Source organism: Marmota marmota, unplaced genomic scaffold (assembly GCF_001458135.2).
Source record: "Marmota marmota marmota unplaced genomic scaffold, marMar, whole genome shotgun sequence".
In the NCBI taxonomy this organism is placed as follows: Eukaryota; Metazoa; Chordata; class Mammalia; order Rodentia; family Sciuridae; genus Marmota; species Marmota marmota.
This window is the reverse complement of record NW_025999891.1, coordinates 1,653,666-1,670,886: the sequence shown is the minus strand read 5'-3', so window position 1 is coordinate 1,670,886 and position 17,221 is coordinate 1,653,666. Positions and strand designations below refer to the sequence as shown.

The 17,221-nt window shown below is 44.1% G+C and overlaps 1 protein-coding gene across 1 annotated transcript in view; it reads right to left on the bottom strand.

The window, feature by feature from the left end:
* Positions 1-17,215, bottom strand: part of Pitpna (phosphatidylinositol transfer protein alpha) — a 38,684-nt gene extending 21,469 nt beyond the window's left edge. The window contains exons 1-4 of the mRNA XM_015501025.1: positions 17,176-17,215; positions 13,498-13,528; positions 8,552-8,697; positions 4,522-4,613 (exon numbers count right to left, since the gene is read on the bottom strand). Coding sequence (XP_015356511.1) covers positions 4,522-4,613; positions 8,552-8,697; positions 13,498-13,528; positions 17,176-17,195 — 289 coding nt within the window. The 5' untranslated portion in view covers positions 17,196-17,215. The remainder of the gene's footprint in view (positions 1-4,521; positions 4,614-8,551; positions 8,698-13,497; positions 13,529-17,175) is intronic.
* Positions 17,216-17,221: the final 6 nt, after the last annotated feature.

Here is a 17,221-nt window from a genome sequence, read left to right as displayed (position 1 = left end):
CTTAAAAAAAAAAAAAAAAAAAAAAGAATATTAAAAAAAAAAGAGTTTCAGGAATCTTATCACCTAACCAAGTGAGCATTTTTTAAATTACACATTAGTATTCTGATTATAAATTTGCTTTCCATGTAGAAGAATCTATCCCTAATCAGTAAACAGGAATATCTGGTTTTATTACTAAATTTGTATTTCAAGATTGGCATTTGAGATTTTTACACATTAGTGTTTGTGAGACACTGGGGAAAAAAAAAAAAACACTTAGTTTTGTTTTGTTTTCTTTTTCTTTTTGGTACTGGGGATTGATTCCAGGGGCTTCTACTGAGCCACATCCCCAGCCACCCCCCCCCTTTTTTTTTTTTTGTATTTTATTTAGAGACAGGGTCTCATTGAGTTGCTTAGGGCCTTGCTAAATTGCTGAGGCTGGCTTTGAACTTGCTATCCTCCTGCCTCAGCCTCTCAAGCCGCTAGGATTATAGGCGTGCATCACCACACCCAGCTTAAATCCACTCAGTTCTGACAAATGGGATTTCTGAACCCATGTGGCTGATGCCAACGTGGGTGACCAAACAATCTCTCCCAAACCTTCTTTAGCCCCACCTTCCCCTCCAAACATCTCTGCACTTACAGCATTCCATTTTCTTCAAACTGCAATCCCAGGTACACAGAAAGCCTCAGGAAACCCTTTGCAGTTGGAAAATAGGGCTTTCCAAATAAGACTAATAAGGCCTCACACATGCTAGGCAAGTGCTCTACCACTGATCTCCACCCCCAGGAATAAGGTATTTTAAAATCCTAACCTAGCAATACTGTATCTAGCCAAGAGTTGAGGTCAGAGGGAGGAAATGGAAGAAGAAACCAGTATATTTATCTTCCTCTTTCCACTTTCATCCAGAGAGCAACCCACTCAACCCCATCTCCCTCCCATCTCAATCCAACAACTTCATGGAAAAGAGGCAGAGAGAAATTAAGAAAACAGAAGAAAGAGCTGATAGTGGTGTATTCTCAATATGTTTTCAATCCTCTCAGAATAAGATTAGAGCCATCCAAAATGCCTGGGGTATTTTACTCCATACTCTTTCATCCACCTCTCCTCAAACTTTGATTTAGTTAGGTCAAGAAGATGTTTGAACTAATAACTACTTTGCCATTGACCCCCCAAGGAACTGCAAAGTTCCTTGCCTGTTTATATCTCTTATTTTAAAAGAGTGGGTGTCTAACTGAACAGATCTAAGACTCAACATATTTGTTCTGTAAGAAGGTGGATGTGACTGTGAGGTCAGCACCCATGAGATCTATGCATGAGGTCCTCCCCCCACTCATTGTCCTCTTTATGGAGTATTTGGAAATTATATTTTTCTTTCTTTTTTCTTTTGGTCAAGGATCAATAAGTGAACTAACATTTACTGTGTAGAAAAAGGCCTATGCCAGCTGAAGCACTCCCTGAGGCATCTCTCAGTTGGCACAGACTATGTATCTAGAACCTTGCCTCAGGCATGGAGGAGTCCACACTGTTTGTTACCTCCATGCCAAGTTAACTAAGATTTTTACAATGCATGCTCACTGCAATTCTTTTACACATCAATAAAATTCACCTTTGGCCCTAGACCAGACACATCCTGCCACACTGCCTACTGCCTTTTAAAAACATGTATATGTCTTATTTCCAAGAATTTAACAGCTTCCTGTCCAATGCTTAAGGAATAGTGAAGTTTGCATGTTCAGCTACAGCAATAAAATCATGTGTTATACATCTCAGGTGCCACCAATAACTGTACATCTCCTAAGACAAGGTTTGTTGTTGTTGTTGTTTTGTTTCATTTTTTGTAGTTTTAGGTTGACAGCATGCCTCCTTTATTTTATTTGTTTATTTTTAAGTGGTGCTAGAAATTGAACTCAGTGCTTCACACATGCTAGGCAAGGGCTCTGACCCTGAGCTACAGCCCCAGCCCTGATACAAGGTTCTTGAACCTGTGTACAAACATGGAGGACTGAAGAGAGCAATGACTTTAGTCATTCCCAACATTCTCAGAATAAGAATTACCTGAGTCACCTAAGGATCACATCCTTATCAAATACGATCTAGGGAGTACCAGGTCATAACAGATAGTAAGTGAAGCATACAGGTACACAGAGGCTGGCAGGAAGATGCAAGAGCTAGACTGTGCCAACAAATGAAGGTTGTTAGGATAAAAGGTCATCTGCCTCTCAGACAAGTTCTACGGCACCTCTAGGATTCATATCCCCTGGGATATGAATTAGTGCCAGCTTGGGCCCAAAAGATCTACTTCTAGATATCCCTCAAGACTTAGGAATCTTAGAAAGCTAGAAGTCTAAAATAATCAAAAGGAATCCTAGAATGTCTAGACAAGTACACAAAGTTCTTTATGGAGGTCTTACTCTTTCCTTTCCAGAAACTCCAGCAAGAGGCTGGCCAATATTAAGAAAATAAATCCACCCTCATCCTCAAATACAGAACATGCTGATTCAGCATAAGCCATCAATTTGGAGTTCTTATCAGTGATGATCCCACCATCCCAGCCTCTGGCTGAAGAATCTGCCATGCACACTCCACGTGTATATGACACAATTTGGGAATTGCTGTTTCCAAATTCTCTTGTCATTAAAAATTAGGCATCAATATCTCCTTTGATACCTCTAGGCCTAGTTCTTCTTCAGGGCAGAGAGGTTACCCTACAGGGCCTTTCCAATGATTGCCACCCAAGAGTTCCTGGATCTGAATGCTACTTTTTAAGTCACATATAAATATATCACAGTAACACTAGAAATTTCAGTACTAACAATAAGGGAATGGTTTAAAAGGCCATAGTATAGTCATTCTCAGTAACCACTGAGGATTAGTACCAGGATCCCCACCCCTCCACCCAGTATACTAAAATTTGTGGATGCTCAAGTACCTTAATGGCACAGTATTTACATTTTCATTCTATATAAGTTAAATCATGTCTAGACAAATCATAATGCTAATATAAATTTTATATAAATAGTTGTTATTCTGTATTATTTACAGAATAATGACAAAAAATAGTCTGTATATATTTACTAGAGAGTCATTTTTTTTTTTGGAAGTGCTGGGGATCAAACCCAATCTACTTACCTACCTATATTTTGATACTGGGGATTGAACCCAGGGGCATTCCATCACTGAGCTACATCCCCAGTCTTTTTTATTTTGACATAGGTCTTGCTAAGTTGCTGAGAGTCTTACTAAGTTGCTCAGGTTGACCTTGAACTTGAAATCCTCCTGCCTCAACCTCCTTAGCTGCTAAAATTGCAGGTGCCTGCCAGTGTACCCAGCTGTTTTTCCTATGTATTTTTTTGTGTGTGTGTGGAGAGGGCGTTACCGGGGATTGAACTCAGGGGCATTTGACCTCTGAGCCACATACCCAGCCCTTTTATGTATTTTATTTAGAGACAGGGTCTCACTGAGTTGCTTAGCACCTCGCTTTTGAACTCTTGATCCTCCTGTCTCAGCCTCCCAAACCACTGGGATTACATGTAGGTACCACCAGGCCTAGTCCCTATGGATCTATTTATTTATTTATTTTAGTTGTTGATGGACCTTTATTTCACTCATTTATTTATTTATATGTGGTGCCGAGAATCAAATCCAGTGCCTCACACATGCTATGCAAGCACTCTACAACTGAGCCACAACCCAGCCCCTCCTATGTATTTTTGATCTATGGTTTATGAAATCCACAGATGTAGAACCCACAGGTATGTTCAGCAAACTCTACATTCAGCCACGCAGTCATTATAATTTTGCTTTTTTTTAACCCCCCGCCCCAGTACTGGGGATTGAACCCAGGGCCTCAAGAGCAAAGCTACAACTCTAGCCCTTTTAATGTTTTCATTTTGAGGTAGGGTCTCACTAAGTTGCTCAGGCTGGCGATCCTCTTGCTTCAGTCTCCTGAGTTGTTGAGATTACAAGCATAAACCACTGTATCCAGCTACAAATTTCAAACAACAGACTACGAGTGACAGGGAAAATGGTCTCCATTTGCTGAAGAAAAATGAGCAATTTAATAATCAGTAATCATAGGATCTAAATTTTGTGTAAAAAATGTGTCTAGAAACTGGATGTGGTGGCACACACCTGTAATCCCAGTGGCTCGGGAGGCTGATATAGGAGGATTGTGAGTTCAAAGCCAGCTTCAGCAAAAGCGAGGCGCTAAGCAACTCAGTGAGACCTATCTCTACATAAAATACAAAATGGGGCTGGGGATGTGGCTCAGTGGTCAAGTGCCTCTGAGTTCAATCCCCGGTACCAAAAAAAACAAAAATGTCTCGGAAGATTCTAAAAGCTCACACATGCTAATCATTGACTGCCAGGTCATGCTGGACAACACTGATACTCACCCCCCAACTTCATCCTTTCACTGGTTAATCTGAGAAATGAAGGAAGGACACAAAGCCCTAATACACCCCCACCCCTGGGCCTATTGTCCAAGTCTTAATCCACCTTGGGGCCCAAATTCCAGCTTCTACCAAGACTGCACTCACCAGTTCTGCAATATGGGTAGGCATTCCATGCTTTTTCATGTATATTCAGTGCTCCCTCTGGGGCCAGCATTCGAACAAATGTGGGTACCTTGCTGTAGTGATAAAAAAGGGGGGTGATAAAGAGAAATGGAGAAGAGGAAAAAGAAGACAAAGGGCTTTTATATCACATTCTTCAGGTCACAGGATAAGCTTCTTCAATGGAGAGTTGACAAGCAAATTTCCATGAGATAAGCAGGTTCACTAGTGTATGTGAGAAGCATCTGCCAGACCCTGACACCCCAGCTTGATTGGCTACCAATACCACCCAAAACTTGCCCCAGCACCCACCAGGAAAACGACAGCATATGAAACCTTAGGCTAGCTGCTGTGGTTTATCAGCCATTATATTCTCATTCCACAGTTTTCCATTACACATTTTTTACTGGTCCAGGGCATTGTTCTATACTACGTGTAAGGATAAGATACAAAGGAGATACATCCACATGTATACTACCTGTATTGGACTGAACCTACCAGTCTAGGTTAATGGGTCAGGGTGACTAGCTGACTAATTTAAGAATATGATATCCAAGATAATCTAGTCTGTTTTGTAAGCTTTTTTAAATTTTTTGGTACTGGGGATTGAACTCAGGGGCGCTCGACCACTGACTCATATCCCCTGCCCTATTTTGTATTTTACTTAGATACAGGGACTCACTGAGTTGCTTAGTGCCTTGCTTTTGCTGAGGCTGGCTTTGAACTCAAAATTCTCCTGCCTCAGCCTCCCAAACTGCCGGATTATAGGCATGTGCCATAGCGCCCAGAGATTATTTTGTAAGTTTTTATTTTTCCTTTTTTCAGTATTGAACCCAGGAGTGTTCTACCACTGAGTTATATCCCCAGCCCTTTTTTATTTTGAGTATTGTTAAGTTGCCAAGGCTGGTCTCAAACTTGAGATTCTCCTGCCTCAGCCTCCTGAATCACTGGATTACAGACATGTGCTACCATTTGCAGTTTAGTTTTGTAAGCTCCAAGAGGACAGGAGGGTCTCAGGGTTGTCTACCTCCCAAGACAAATATCTTCTATTCAATTTTCCTTTCAGGATGCAGAACATGAACTCAAATTTTGTTTTATAAAAAGGCACACGTATTCCTTTCTTCCTTTCTTGGTTTTTAAATGCTCATCTATAAAGTCTTCAACAGGCTCTTGCTCAGGCCCAAAAGAGAGATCTCCCCCCAATAGAGTATTACATCAGAGCAAACCTCTGAGATTCACCCACACACTGCCACATTCATTCAGGAGACACTTCTCTGTCCCAGGCACCAGGATACACACAGAAACCAAACAGTCCAGAGGAGAGTATAATTAACCAGCCAAATGACAACACTGAAAGTGTGTGTTCCAATGAAGTGAGCACAGGGTTGAGGAGGGTGGTGAGCAGAGCACTATATGAACATGGCAGGGAACGCATGAGAGCCCAGTCAGGATGTGCAGGAAATTCAGGATGACAAGGACACATGGAATAGGGACTATATAGGACCAAGCTGGACAAACAGATGGGAGTAGGGTGGGAAAGGCTGAGAGAAGGAAGTTCAGAGGAGCAGACGTGAGGTATGAGGCCAGGAGTGCAAGGAAACGCACGGCGTCCAGGTCATAACAGATTCTGTGAGTTATGTCAGGAATACAAACTTCATTCGGAGGGCAAAGGGAAGCCACTTATAGCTTTCAGGCTACAGAGTGACAGATATTCCAGGCAGAGCATTCATAGCTATGCAGAGAACTGGAAGGCAGGGAGATCAGTTGAGAGCTGCTGAAGTCATCCAGATCAGACACAAAGGAAAGAAATGGACGTGTTAGAGATGGCAAGGAGAGAGAGTCAAGAGAAGCTGATTTGCTAGGAAGTCTTTTGTCCTCATGAGGACAGATGGCAGAGGCAGTCATTGTGGGCCTCACCCCCCTACCCCACAGTTGGCTATCTTGGTATTAAGGAAAGAAAAGAGGTAACAGCTCAACATCTATTCTCTCCCCTTAAGGAAGATGGTATGACATGGTTCACAATCCTTATGTACATACAACCCCAACTCCCTGCCACTTCATCTGCACCACTGAGTCCTGAGGAACCAACTGGTCTCTTCTGCTTCAAATACCAACCTCCTCATCTCTTTTCAAAGTCCTCTTTAAAAAATACAAATAGACTCTGAGGAAGGCACATCCTTTTGTATAAAACAAAATTTTGGGGGTAGTTATAGATGGACAGAATCCCTTTATTTTATTTATTTTTATGTGGTGCTAAGAATGGAATCCAGTGTACCTCACACATGCTAGGCAAGTGCTCTGCCAATGAGCTACAGCCCCAGCCCAGGAAGGCATATCTTTTTTTTTTTTTTTTTTTTAATATTTTTTAGTTGTTGATGGACTTTTATTTTATTTGCTTATTTATATGTGTTGCTAGGAATCGAACCCAGTACCTCACACATATGAGACAAGCACTCTACCACTGAGCTACAACTCCAGCCCCAGGAAGGCGTATCTTGACAGCATTATTTTAACGACTGTCAATTCCTCAGTAAGGTCTAGTTGGCAGTCAACATCAACTGAGAGTCCGGATGGAGGACTGGAGGACGAAGGGTGCAGCAAGAAGGAAGGGAAGTATGGCATCTCTCACTGCATTGCTCTCCTCCTGCTCCAGCCCTGCAGAATCCTGCATTCCTCTGGGTTAATACTGTTCCAGTGTCAGAGCAGCAGATACAGAAAATCAAGGATTTTTACCAAATGAAAATGAAAATAATGTCAGTTCTATTTAGTGACTAGGAATTAAGATTTAGGTTTAAGATGCAACACAATATAAATATACTTAATGTCACTGAACTGAACACTTCAAATGGTGGATTTTATGTTATGCATACTTTACCATGATTAAATTTTAAAAAATTCATGTTTATTTTTCCAGTTCTGGATGGTTTCTAAATAAGCGTGGAGGCTGGGTTGTAGCTCAGTGGTAAAGCACTTGCCTAGTATGTAAAGCACGGGGTTCAACCCTCAATACCACATAAAATTAAGTAAATAAAATAGAGGCCCATTGACAACCAAAAAAATATTAAAAAATAGAAGAGTTTGGTTTGATTTTCATTCGAGCTGGTATATGTTTACTATTATTTGCAGTCCCCTTTGGACTGGCTCACAGTTTACTAAAATATTTCCTTTTTGGTTAGGGATTCAGCAAATTTGTGTGAATTTGTATGGATTTATATGGATTCTGGATACAAAATTAGTTCAAGTGTCATTAAAAATATGTATGCCTTTGATTGAAAAAGAAATTCCAAAATTTCTCTGGCAGCTGATTTCACAATACCAGAATTTAAAACACTACTTGACCAAGCAATTATATTTTTAGGAACACTTACTATAGATGACACACACACAAGTATATCCAAAAAGATTTATGAAGAAGTTTTACTGGAGTATGCAGATGTCTGGAAATGACTATAAATATAACTACTTCCCCAAGAGAGGATCGGTTAAACAACTTACAGCACATCTGTACAATGTGATGTTAGGAATACTATGTATACTTTTAAAAAATGAGGCAGAATATGCTGATAGTGAAAGGCAATTATAACACATAACAGAAGAGCAAAGAACAGAACAGTATGTAGAGTACAATTTTATCTATGTAAAATAACAAAGGAAACACCCATTTACGCACTATTTTAACCAACTGTCAATTCCTTGGTAAGGACTAGTTGTCTGAGAGTCTGGATGGAGGACTGAGGACAATGGAGGGCTATTCTCACAGACGACGGAAGGGCCCACAATAAACCAAATACTCACCTCTCGGGGACAGGGGAGCCTGGTTAGGTAAGTATAAACTTTTTTTTAATTAACAGAAATCTTTAAATGAACAAAGGAGAACCACCTATGCCCACTCTCACATGTGAAGCAAACTTGAACAAATAGCTAATAAATTGGAAGCCGCCCTCCCTCTCCAATTAACCATTACCATCATTTCTAAACCGGGCCACCTTTGTGCCCTGCTGCTGTGGTCACATACCTCTGTAGGTGGTAGATCTTGTGGGTGTACTGGCCTTTCTCACCATCCTTCTCATAAGGTTCATTCACCAGGACCTCCACGCCTTCACCACCGCCAGTTTCATTTTTGCTGGCCTCAGCCACAGAATACAGCTGCCCCACTTGATACTAAAGGAACAGAGAGACAGGCATTATTCTCAATAGTTACACATGGTGCAGCTGCTGGTAACTGTCAAAGTAGGCCCTGGGGGCCCCTCATCCAGGAGCTTATCCTGGAGTTTCACACCAGGCCTTACCTATATCTACCCAGATCAACTGAGAATGCTATTCCATGGCCTCTCTTCAGCCATCATATGCGTTTAATCTCATCCTTCCCATTTCTCATTATCCATTGGGCTTAAAGAGGCAGAGGAATGTTGTTAATTTTATATCACTGTCCAGAAAACAGATTTTGGAGTCCAAGGTAGCTTACTCTGAACCTGTCTCTGGTATTAAGACCCCAAAACAGGATCTGGGTCAGTTGCTAGAAATTTCTTTATCCCATTCATTTTAACAGATTCTGAGACATGACTTCTTGTCAAAGAAGGATGCCCAGTGCTCTGAAATGACAACCTTTGCTATAAAACTGGCTCACCTACTTGCTTTATCTCCAGTGTTGAGGCCCTCACCCTGCTAGGAGATCAAAGAATAGTCTTTCAGACAACCAAACCTCCCAAGGCTTTGCAAATTCCACGTGGGGCTGAAGCAAGTATTCCTGCTTCCCTTGCTAGATGGTACAGATTCCTTCCCCAGTCTGTGCTGGCTGGCCGCCTCCTCTGGGTTGGCAGTTACTAGATGGCAAAAGCCTGCTTTTCCTTTATTTGGGTCACGTGCCACCCTATCAAGTCACCAGTCAAGATCACTGGCCTCTTCTAACCCCCACAGGACAGCTTGGTGTTTGGGCCAATGATCTGGGCAATGCCCAGACCCAACCCTTCTGCCCATTTCTCTCTGAAGTAAGCTATCTCAAGGAAAAAATACAGTGAAGAGAGAATGTACAGCAACAGATGATGCAGGAAGTTACACCTATACCAAAGGATTTGTCTTCACCATCACTGCCAGTGCTAACCAGGCACAACGTTTTAGGTAGGATGAGGAAGAGAAAAACAAGTACTTGACTGCCCAATATGTTGTTGGGTGAAGATTAAGGTTTCCCTCATCCTCACTCTCTACTCTCGCTTCCCAAACTCCTGGTATTCACAGGGGTAAAAAACAAGTTTTTTGTTTTTTTTTTTCTTTGAGATTAAAACTCTCTGTTGTACCTCTGGGCATGTGCCACTGTTACCACTACTGGCAAGAGCAAGATGCAGAGGTGACTTCCAGGGCAGCTTCACCTCACACTTGGAAGCCTGATCTACAAAAGCTTCCTAAGCACAACAGGAGCAAAGTCTGGAAGGCAAAACAGTAGACCCGGACAATTCACTGTTCACCACAGAGCTCAAAGAGCCCTAATTTCCAAAGCAAAAACCTATCACAAAATGCCAAAGAAAGACCCAGGCAAGCGATCAAGGCTCAGTTAATCCCATAAAGAGGAACATTTGGGTGAGAGCCAGTCACCTTGACCCTGTAAATCCTAAGCAACATCAGTGCTGCCTCAATGCCCCCACAGAACTCCAAATTGTTCCTGTGCCTTTCCAGTTCCACCACCTAACTAAGGCACACAAAAAAACCCTATCAAGTGGGTCAGAGTCTGGCTGAACCAATGTTTCCTAAGAAGGAGCAAGGAACCCTGTTTCAGAGCAGGACATCTAACCACTAACTCGGAATCCTACAGGGCAGGCTGGGGAGAGGGCCTAGAGGAGTGGATGGGATTGCCAGCTAGTGCTACTACTTGGGGAGGGGGACCCCAGGCAGACTAATTGTCTTCAATGGGTTTCTCTTCAGCTGCAGGAATCAGAGGGCAGGCTCTAAGAGGATCAGCCTGTTGGCTGGCATCTTCCCCCTTTAATCTCTCTTGATATTCTGATCCTTTAATCCCATGAGACACGTGAAGGCAGTTTTGTTAATCCAAAGGGGAAAGTAAGACCAGCCTGAACAGGTTATACAGTGAGGGACACTTTTCATGTCAAGAGGGTTCCCTTTGACATAGTTGCTCTGAACACCTGGGAAAGCTGCCAGATTCAGATTGAGTGATGGTAGAGGTTGCTGTCAGACCATTAAATCAGATAAGGAACTCCAAAGAGACCATAGTCCTCAGCCTAGGACAATGCTCCCCTAATCTTGAGATGTGTTCTCTTGTCCCAAAGAACTAAGACACTCCATTACTTTAGCAATCTGGGAGTGGGAGCCCAGGAAGTTATCGTGGGTAGGCCAGAAATACTGAAACAGTACAGATGTTGGTTCCACCCACATGGCCCTCTTGTATCAGGTACCACAGGGGGACGCAGCCATGAAATCTGGAAACAAGAAGTAAAGCAGTCCTGCCCAAGGTGGGCTGGCCTAAGTCAGGAACCACCGATGGACATACCCATGTCAAATAGCCAAGGTTTTCTTGTTGTGCTGCAGGATGTCTAGAAACCCTGGGCAATGTGAGTCCAAAGAGACTGGCTAGCCAGAAGCTAATTCTTCCCCCAAATATTGATTCAGACCATCAGGATGTTTTAAAACATGACCTTCTCTTTTCTTTTTTGTCTTTTCCTCCCAAATCAGAAGCTGCAAGGGCCTCAAGTCATGGCCTCCAATTTAGGAAGTGAATCCACCAGTCACATGATACTGGGCTATTCCCATGGGAACCATGAGTCAGGATGGAGTTACTGACAAATACTCAGAGTCAATCTGTATTTATTTCTTCTTCAACTCCCCATTCAAGCATCTTCTGATCTTCTGGAACTAAGATTCAAGTAATCAAAAGAACAACCCTACCAGGCCACAAGCTGCTTTCTTGTCAGGTGACAAGAAATAGGCCAACCATCACCACACAGAGAAATGAATCTTAACCAGTACATACTTCCCAAGCTTTTGCTTAGAGTTTAGGCTCTGACTTATCTCACCCTGCCCCACCACTTCCTCAAGCCTGCAAAAAGAACACCACAAATTAAAAACTGCCAGTGTGGATGCTCTCAACATAAGAGTTCCTCTATCCCTCTGCTTTCAGCTCCACCATTAGTAATCAGAGTTCTGGGGGCTGGGATTGTGGCTCAGCGGTAGAGCGCTCGCCTAGCACGGGAGGGACCCAGGTTTGATCCTTGGCACACATAAAAATAAAGGCATTGTGTTGTGTCCATCTATACCTTAAAAATAAATAAATATTTTTTTTTAAAAATCAGAGTTCTGAAACCTCCAATCTTACTACAGAACAGCAGAGAGATGTTTTTGAAAGTTCCTTGGTCTACAGCACTTCTCAAAGACATTTTCGCCCTTCAGTCCATCAAGAAACTCCCTCTAAAAAGTTTCTGCTAGAGACTTTACTCTAAAGAAATCCCAAGTTCTTGGGAGACAGCTTCCTAAATAAGGGATGGGATGATCCTGTACAGCAGAGAGGAAGTCACTGGATCCCTCATAAATTTCAGAGCAAGGGACATGCTAGGCCTTCCTGCTTAGCCTTTCAGTATGGAAAATTTATCACTTGGTACTTTTAATAAAGATAACAAGGCCCTAAAAGGAGTTAGATTAACCCCCCTTCCCAAAGTCAACCCCTGTCAGCTTAATACCTGGTTCCCAGTCCGACATTTCTCTTTCTTTCTCTCTCTCTCCCTCCCCACACCCCCATTCCTCCTCCCTCACTCCCTCTTTTTTTCTTTTTTCTTTGGGGGTAGGGTCTCGCCATGTTGCTCAGGCTAGCCTTGAACTTTGGGGCTCAAGTGATCTTCCTGCCTCAGCATCCTAAATAGTTGGGACTACAGGCACGCACCATCACACCTAACTTAGTCCCAGCTTAGTCTCATTTCTCAGACTTCTCAGAGCCCCCAGCTCATGTTCAAGCTTGCCTCTGTCCCCATCTCCCCGGTTTCCACAGTTCTTATAAGACATGCAAGTCCACCACTACAGACAATCCTCTAGGAGGCCAATGCCTGCTCACCCCTCTTAAAGGGTCAATTAGCTCGAATATCTGTCTTATCTAAAGTGCTGCAGGCTCTGCTGGCCTAACTTCAAAGATCCAGTTCCTACTTGGAAAAGAGTGGAATTTATCACAGGAGCTCCTGCTGGCACTACAGCCCATCGACTGAGGGCAACATATTGGCTGACAAACTTCACCCAAACTCAAGTTTCACTGGAAGCCAGGGTGGGGCCTATGGATTCAGAGGAAGCAAAGAACAAGACTGAGGCAGGAGAAAAGAATGGAGGAAGTTCACAGAAAGGGTGGATCAAGGGAGGCTCTGTGACAGCTTTCTGCTATCTAAGAGAGGAGCTCTGAGTCAGCATGGCCTATGAACCTTCTTGTGGCAATGCTGCTGCCAGATCTGCACACACCGGGACATCAGACCCAAGAACCATAAAAGGACAGAGGGTAAGCCAAGCCCATGTCACTCTCTGCCCGCCGTAAAAGAAGGATTCTGCCTTGGTCTTTCTAGCAGTCACCTTGCAAGGCAAGGGAGGGCCTCAGAGATTTCCTGCTCTGCTGGTTTGTTGCATAACCAGAGAGAGCCATGCACACTTTCCAGTCGAGTCATGGAGGTCAGAGATGTATACACCTAACCCAATCATAATGTCCCAGACGGCACAGTCCCAGCGGGTAAAAAGGGCTGGTATTCAAAATCATCCAGCATGCCAACAGCTTGGGGCAGGTTGTACAAAGTTGCCCAGCTGCACCAATCAAGTGTTTTCCTTCAACTGAAAGCAGCACCAGGAAAATTCACAACGAACCCTGGTTATTTCTATGTTAGAACAAATATGCAAACTACATAAAGAGTATGACCACTTCTAGTTCAACTGAGTCAACAGTCACAAAAACTTATGCACAACTATATGCAAGAAAGAAAAAGGACTTACCTCATCTACAGACACAGGCAGGATGACTCGACTACAAGAGAAGGAAAAAGAATGTCAACTTTAGGCTCTGAAACCTTCCACAGGCTCTTAAAGCATCATGTTAGAACAGTATTCAACATTTTTTTGCATGACACTATATTCACTGACAAAAATCCAGCAGGAAATAGGACCCTCTGTGTCTCTCTGACATTCCATTTAGAACCCTGTGATTCAATGCAAACCTGAATCCCCACCAGCTACTTCCTAGGCCTCTGACTCACATTTAAAGCTGTCTTCTTCTCCTCCTCCCTCACCCATCCTATCTCCCCTGAGTCTAGTAAAACAGAGATGTTAACGCAAAAGGACCCAACATGATTAAGATTCAGACCCAAAGAATCAGGTTCTGGGGGTCTGCATCTCTGTGGACCCAACAACAGCCCTTAAGGTAAAGGATGGGAAAGGGCCAAGTTCCTTGGAGATTCAATCACCCTAAGAGTATATACTAATCACCTCTGCTCTGGAACAGATACTACAATACAAACTACCACCATGAAACCACCAAAGAGGATGCCCACCCTGACCTCCAGAAGCTGTCCAAATACACCCCATTGATCACTTTCTTCTTCTCCATTTCAATGACCACCAATTGTTGGAAGTATAAGCAATAACCAAATGGAGAAGCCATGGCCAGCAAGGCCCCATGAGGGACAAAACTCCACAGAGGTGAAAAGACTAGTGACACTTCTCTGGGTGGCTTGCATTTGTAATGCAAATCAATGGCCAATCACCTGTTCAGTGCTACAAGTTAATAGATTTAAGAGAAAAAGCCTTGGATGTGTCTTCTAAGTCAAGTTAGTTTTGAAGCTTAGATTTTCAGTCCTTAGAGCCTTGCTGGAACCCGCTGGGCCCTTCTGCTTCTTGTATGCTTGCTTGGTGAAGCATGAGCTACTATGTCCTCCTTCCTATGCAGTGGGTTCAAACAAGTTTTCTTGCTCCAGGCTGGTAAATAGTTTACTATTTATTTCCTAGTTGCAAAAAGGTCCTCCAGGAAGCAAGAAGCACAGAGGTGTCAGAGGAAGAAGCACACAGAGGGGTCGGAGGAAATCATCACAATAAAGGCCAAGCAGAAAAGTAACAAGAAAAACACAACGGGCTCCAAGTCTTTGCTGCCTTCCTCCAGACCTACTCAAATAACATATAAATCCTCCAGTTTACTGGATGCTACCACTAATGCACTCCTCCCGTTCAAGAAAGCCGATGGTGCAGAAAAATACCCCCAAGTTGGAGGCCAGAATTTCTGCACCCTTGGAAGAAACTTCCTAGAAAATAATGCATCTTTTATCTTCAAGAACACAGCAAAAATCATGTCCAAGAATTTGCAGAAATCAAATCATGGAGAATCCTGTTAGAGGAAGTGTCACAAAAATCAACAGGGACAACCTTCAGACCCAAGTCTCCCCACAAAAGACACTGGTATCAGCCAATTCCTAAAAGATGCTCTGAGGCTGCTTTCATTACAACTGCACTCCAGACATTTCTCCTGTGCTCCTTAGGAACAAAACCACTTTAGCAGCAATAGGGTACAACTCTAAAAGACAGGGCCACAGAGGCACAGCTGGCTGAGACTGGAGATATGCTCACTATAGTGTGACCTTCACTCGCACTGTTCCCGGAGCTGCAGCGCTGCAGACATAGCCAAATATCCCCAATGGCCCCCTCCTGCCCTGTCCCCTGCCCAGGGAAGCATACCCAGGGCACAAGTCAAGCAGGAAGGAAATGCAGGCGGCTCTGCATCCCCGCACCTTGGGCCTTTCCCTGGCAGGCATCAAGGAGAGGAGAACAAAGAATGGGCAAAGAGTGCCTCCCTTCAAAACTCACTCAGATCTCTTCTAAAAGACCCTTCTTTCCCCTGCCTGACCTTCTTTTCAAAACTACAGATTTCTACAGATTCTAGGAATAGGAAGGAGGATCAGAAAAATGGGAAAAGCCTGTTCATTTAGACACACATTAAAATACACCATATTCTCTTTCTTGGAGAAACTTGACATCCTACCACATAAACCTCTGAGTTTCTGGCTGCATAACATCAGATGGGGTGTCAAGAAATTGAGGTGACAGGACCTCCAAATAATGCTCTTCACATGAGGTGTCAAACCGGGATGACACCTGGATCTCTTCTTTCTTTGTTATCCAAACTCCACACTACATCCTAAACACCTCCAAGAAGCAAGCCAGGAGGAGATGGACAAAGTGCCTTCACTTCAAAGTGGGAAGCCCTCCATACACCTGCTTGGCTCACAAGAGTTTTACGGGTTTCATTCTACTGGGACATCTCCCACTTCTGAATTTCGGGGGCTTTTAGCCCAATGTTGCCCACTTGCCCTCCTTCCAGGGAAGCACAGTTTCACTGAAATTTCTACACACATACACACATCTAATCTCCCATTTGGGGAAAGGGTGTCCTGTGATGTTTACTTGGAACCATGAACTTCAGGGATGGATCACCTTGTATTTGAAAGATTAAACAATCCAGACATCCCCACCTCCAATCTCCTGCAACACTTGCCAAAAGTCACCAATTTCTCATCCCAATGCATTACTTAAAAATTCCTTCACCCTTCCATGTCACTCCTCAACTAATGGCTTTATGGAAACAGCCTTGATAACTCAAAGAAATTTCCCATCCCTTAGCACCAAGACTGAGAATCTCCTAGAGAAAGACTTCCCCTGCTCTGGACCCTACCACCTCCAACTCACAAACATACTCTCTGGACTATCTATGTTTATAACTTTCTGGCCATCTTCCATCACCATAACTCCCTCATATTACTTTGGATACTGCCCAATATATTCTGAACTCCTCACTCAAGTGTTCCCAAGTTCAACACAGGCATCTCAAGCTTTTCCCAGTGTCTCCTCTTCTGCATTTACCACTTGGGCACCGTGTCATCACGGATGCCCTCCGGATCTCAGCCCCCTCTGTTCTGTTCTATCTCCCTTACCCTGTCACCCAAGCCTGGCCCTGATCCCCTAGACCTCTGGGTCCATTTATTACAATCCTTCCCCTAGTGTCAAGGTGGCCACTCTACATACTCCAGGTTCCATCTCAGCACTCCTCTTCACCATTTCAACTCCCTTCCAAGAGCTGTCATATCTGATCTTCCCTGCCCCTTACTGCTCAGCCCTTCCCACCACGGGCTAGCTCACTAGCTCTGCCTGCCCTTGTCCCACTGTTCCTTGGTCCCTGAGACAACTCCTCCATCTCCCGCAGGTCCCCTCAGCCCCTTCCACAGTTCCAGCTGGTTCCTTCAACACTTCAGCCACCGCTGTAGGACCACCCCAGGTCTCATCCAGTGCTCTGGATTCCCTCGACCTCTCCTCATGCCCTGCCAGGTTCTCACTGTCCCTTTGACCCCACTTCAGGCCCTGTCCAGCTCTCATTGTCCCCTTGGCCTCTCCTCAGGCCTATTCAGTCCTCACTGTCCCTTGGACCCCACCTCAGGTACCGTCCAGCTCTCTTTACCCCCTGTGGCCCCACCTCAGGCCCCGTCCGACCCTTAAGGTCCTCTACGCCCCTGCTGGGCCGACCAACAGCCCATTCCGCGCTCTCCATCCTCTCCACCGGGCCATCAGCCCCCTTGGTCGTCATCTCCGACCCTCCCTTCCTCCTTGCTTCCGCACCGCGGGCCGGTCACTCACTACTCCTTGAGCAGCACCATGTCGCTCCGCGGCTCGGCGGCTGTCC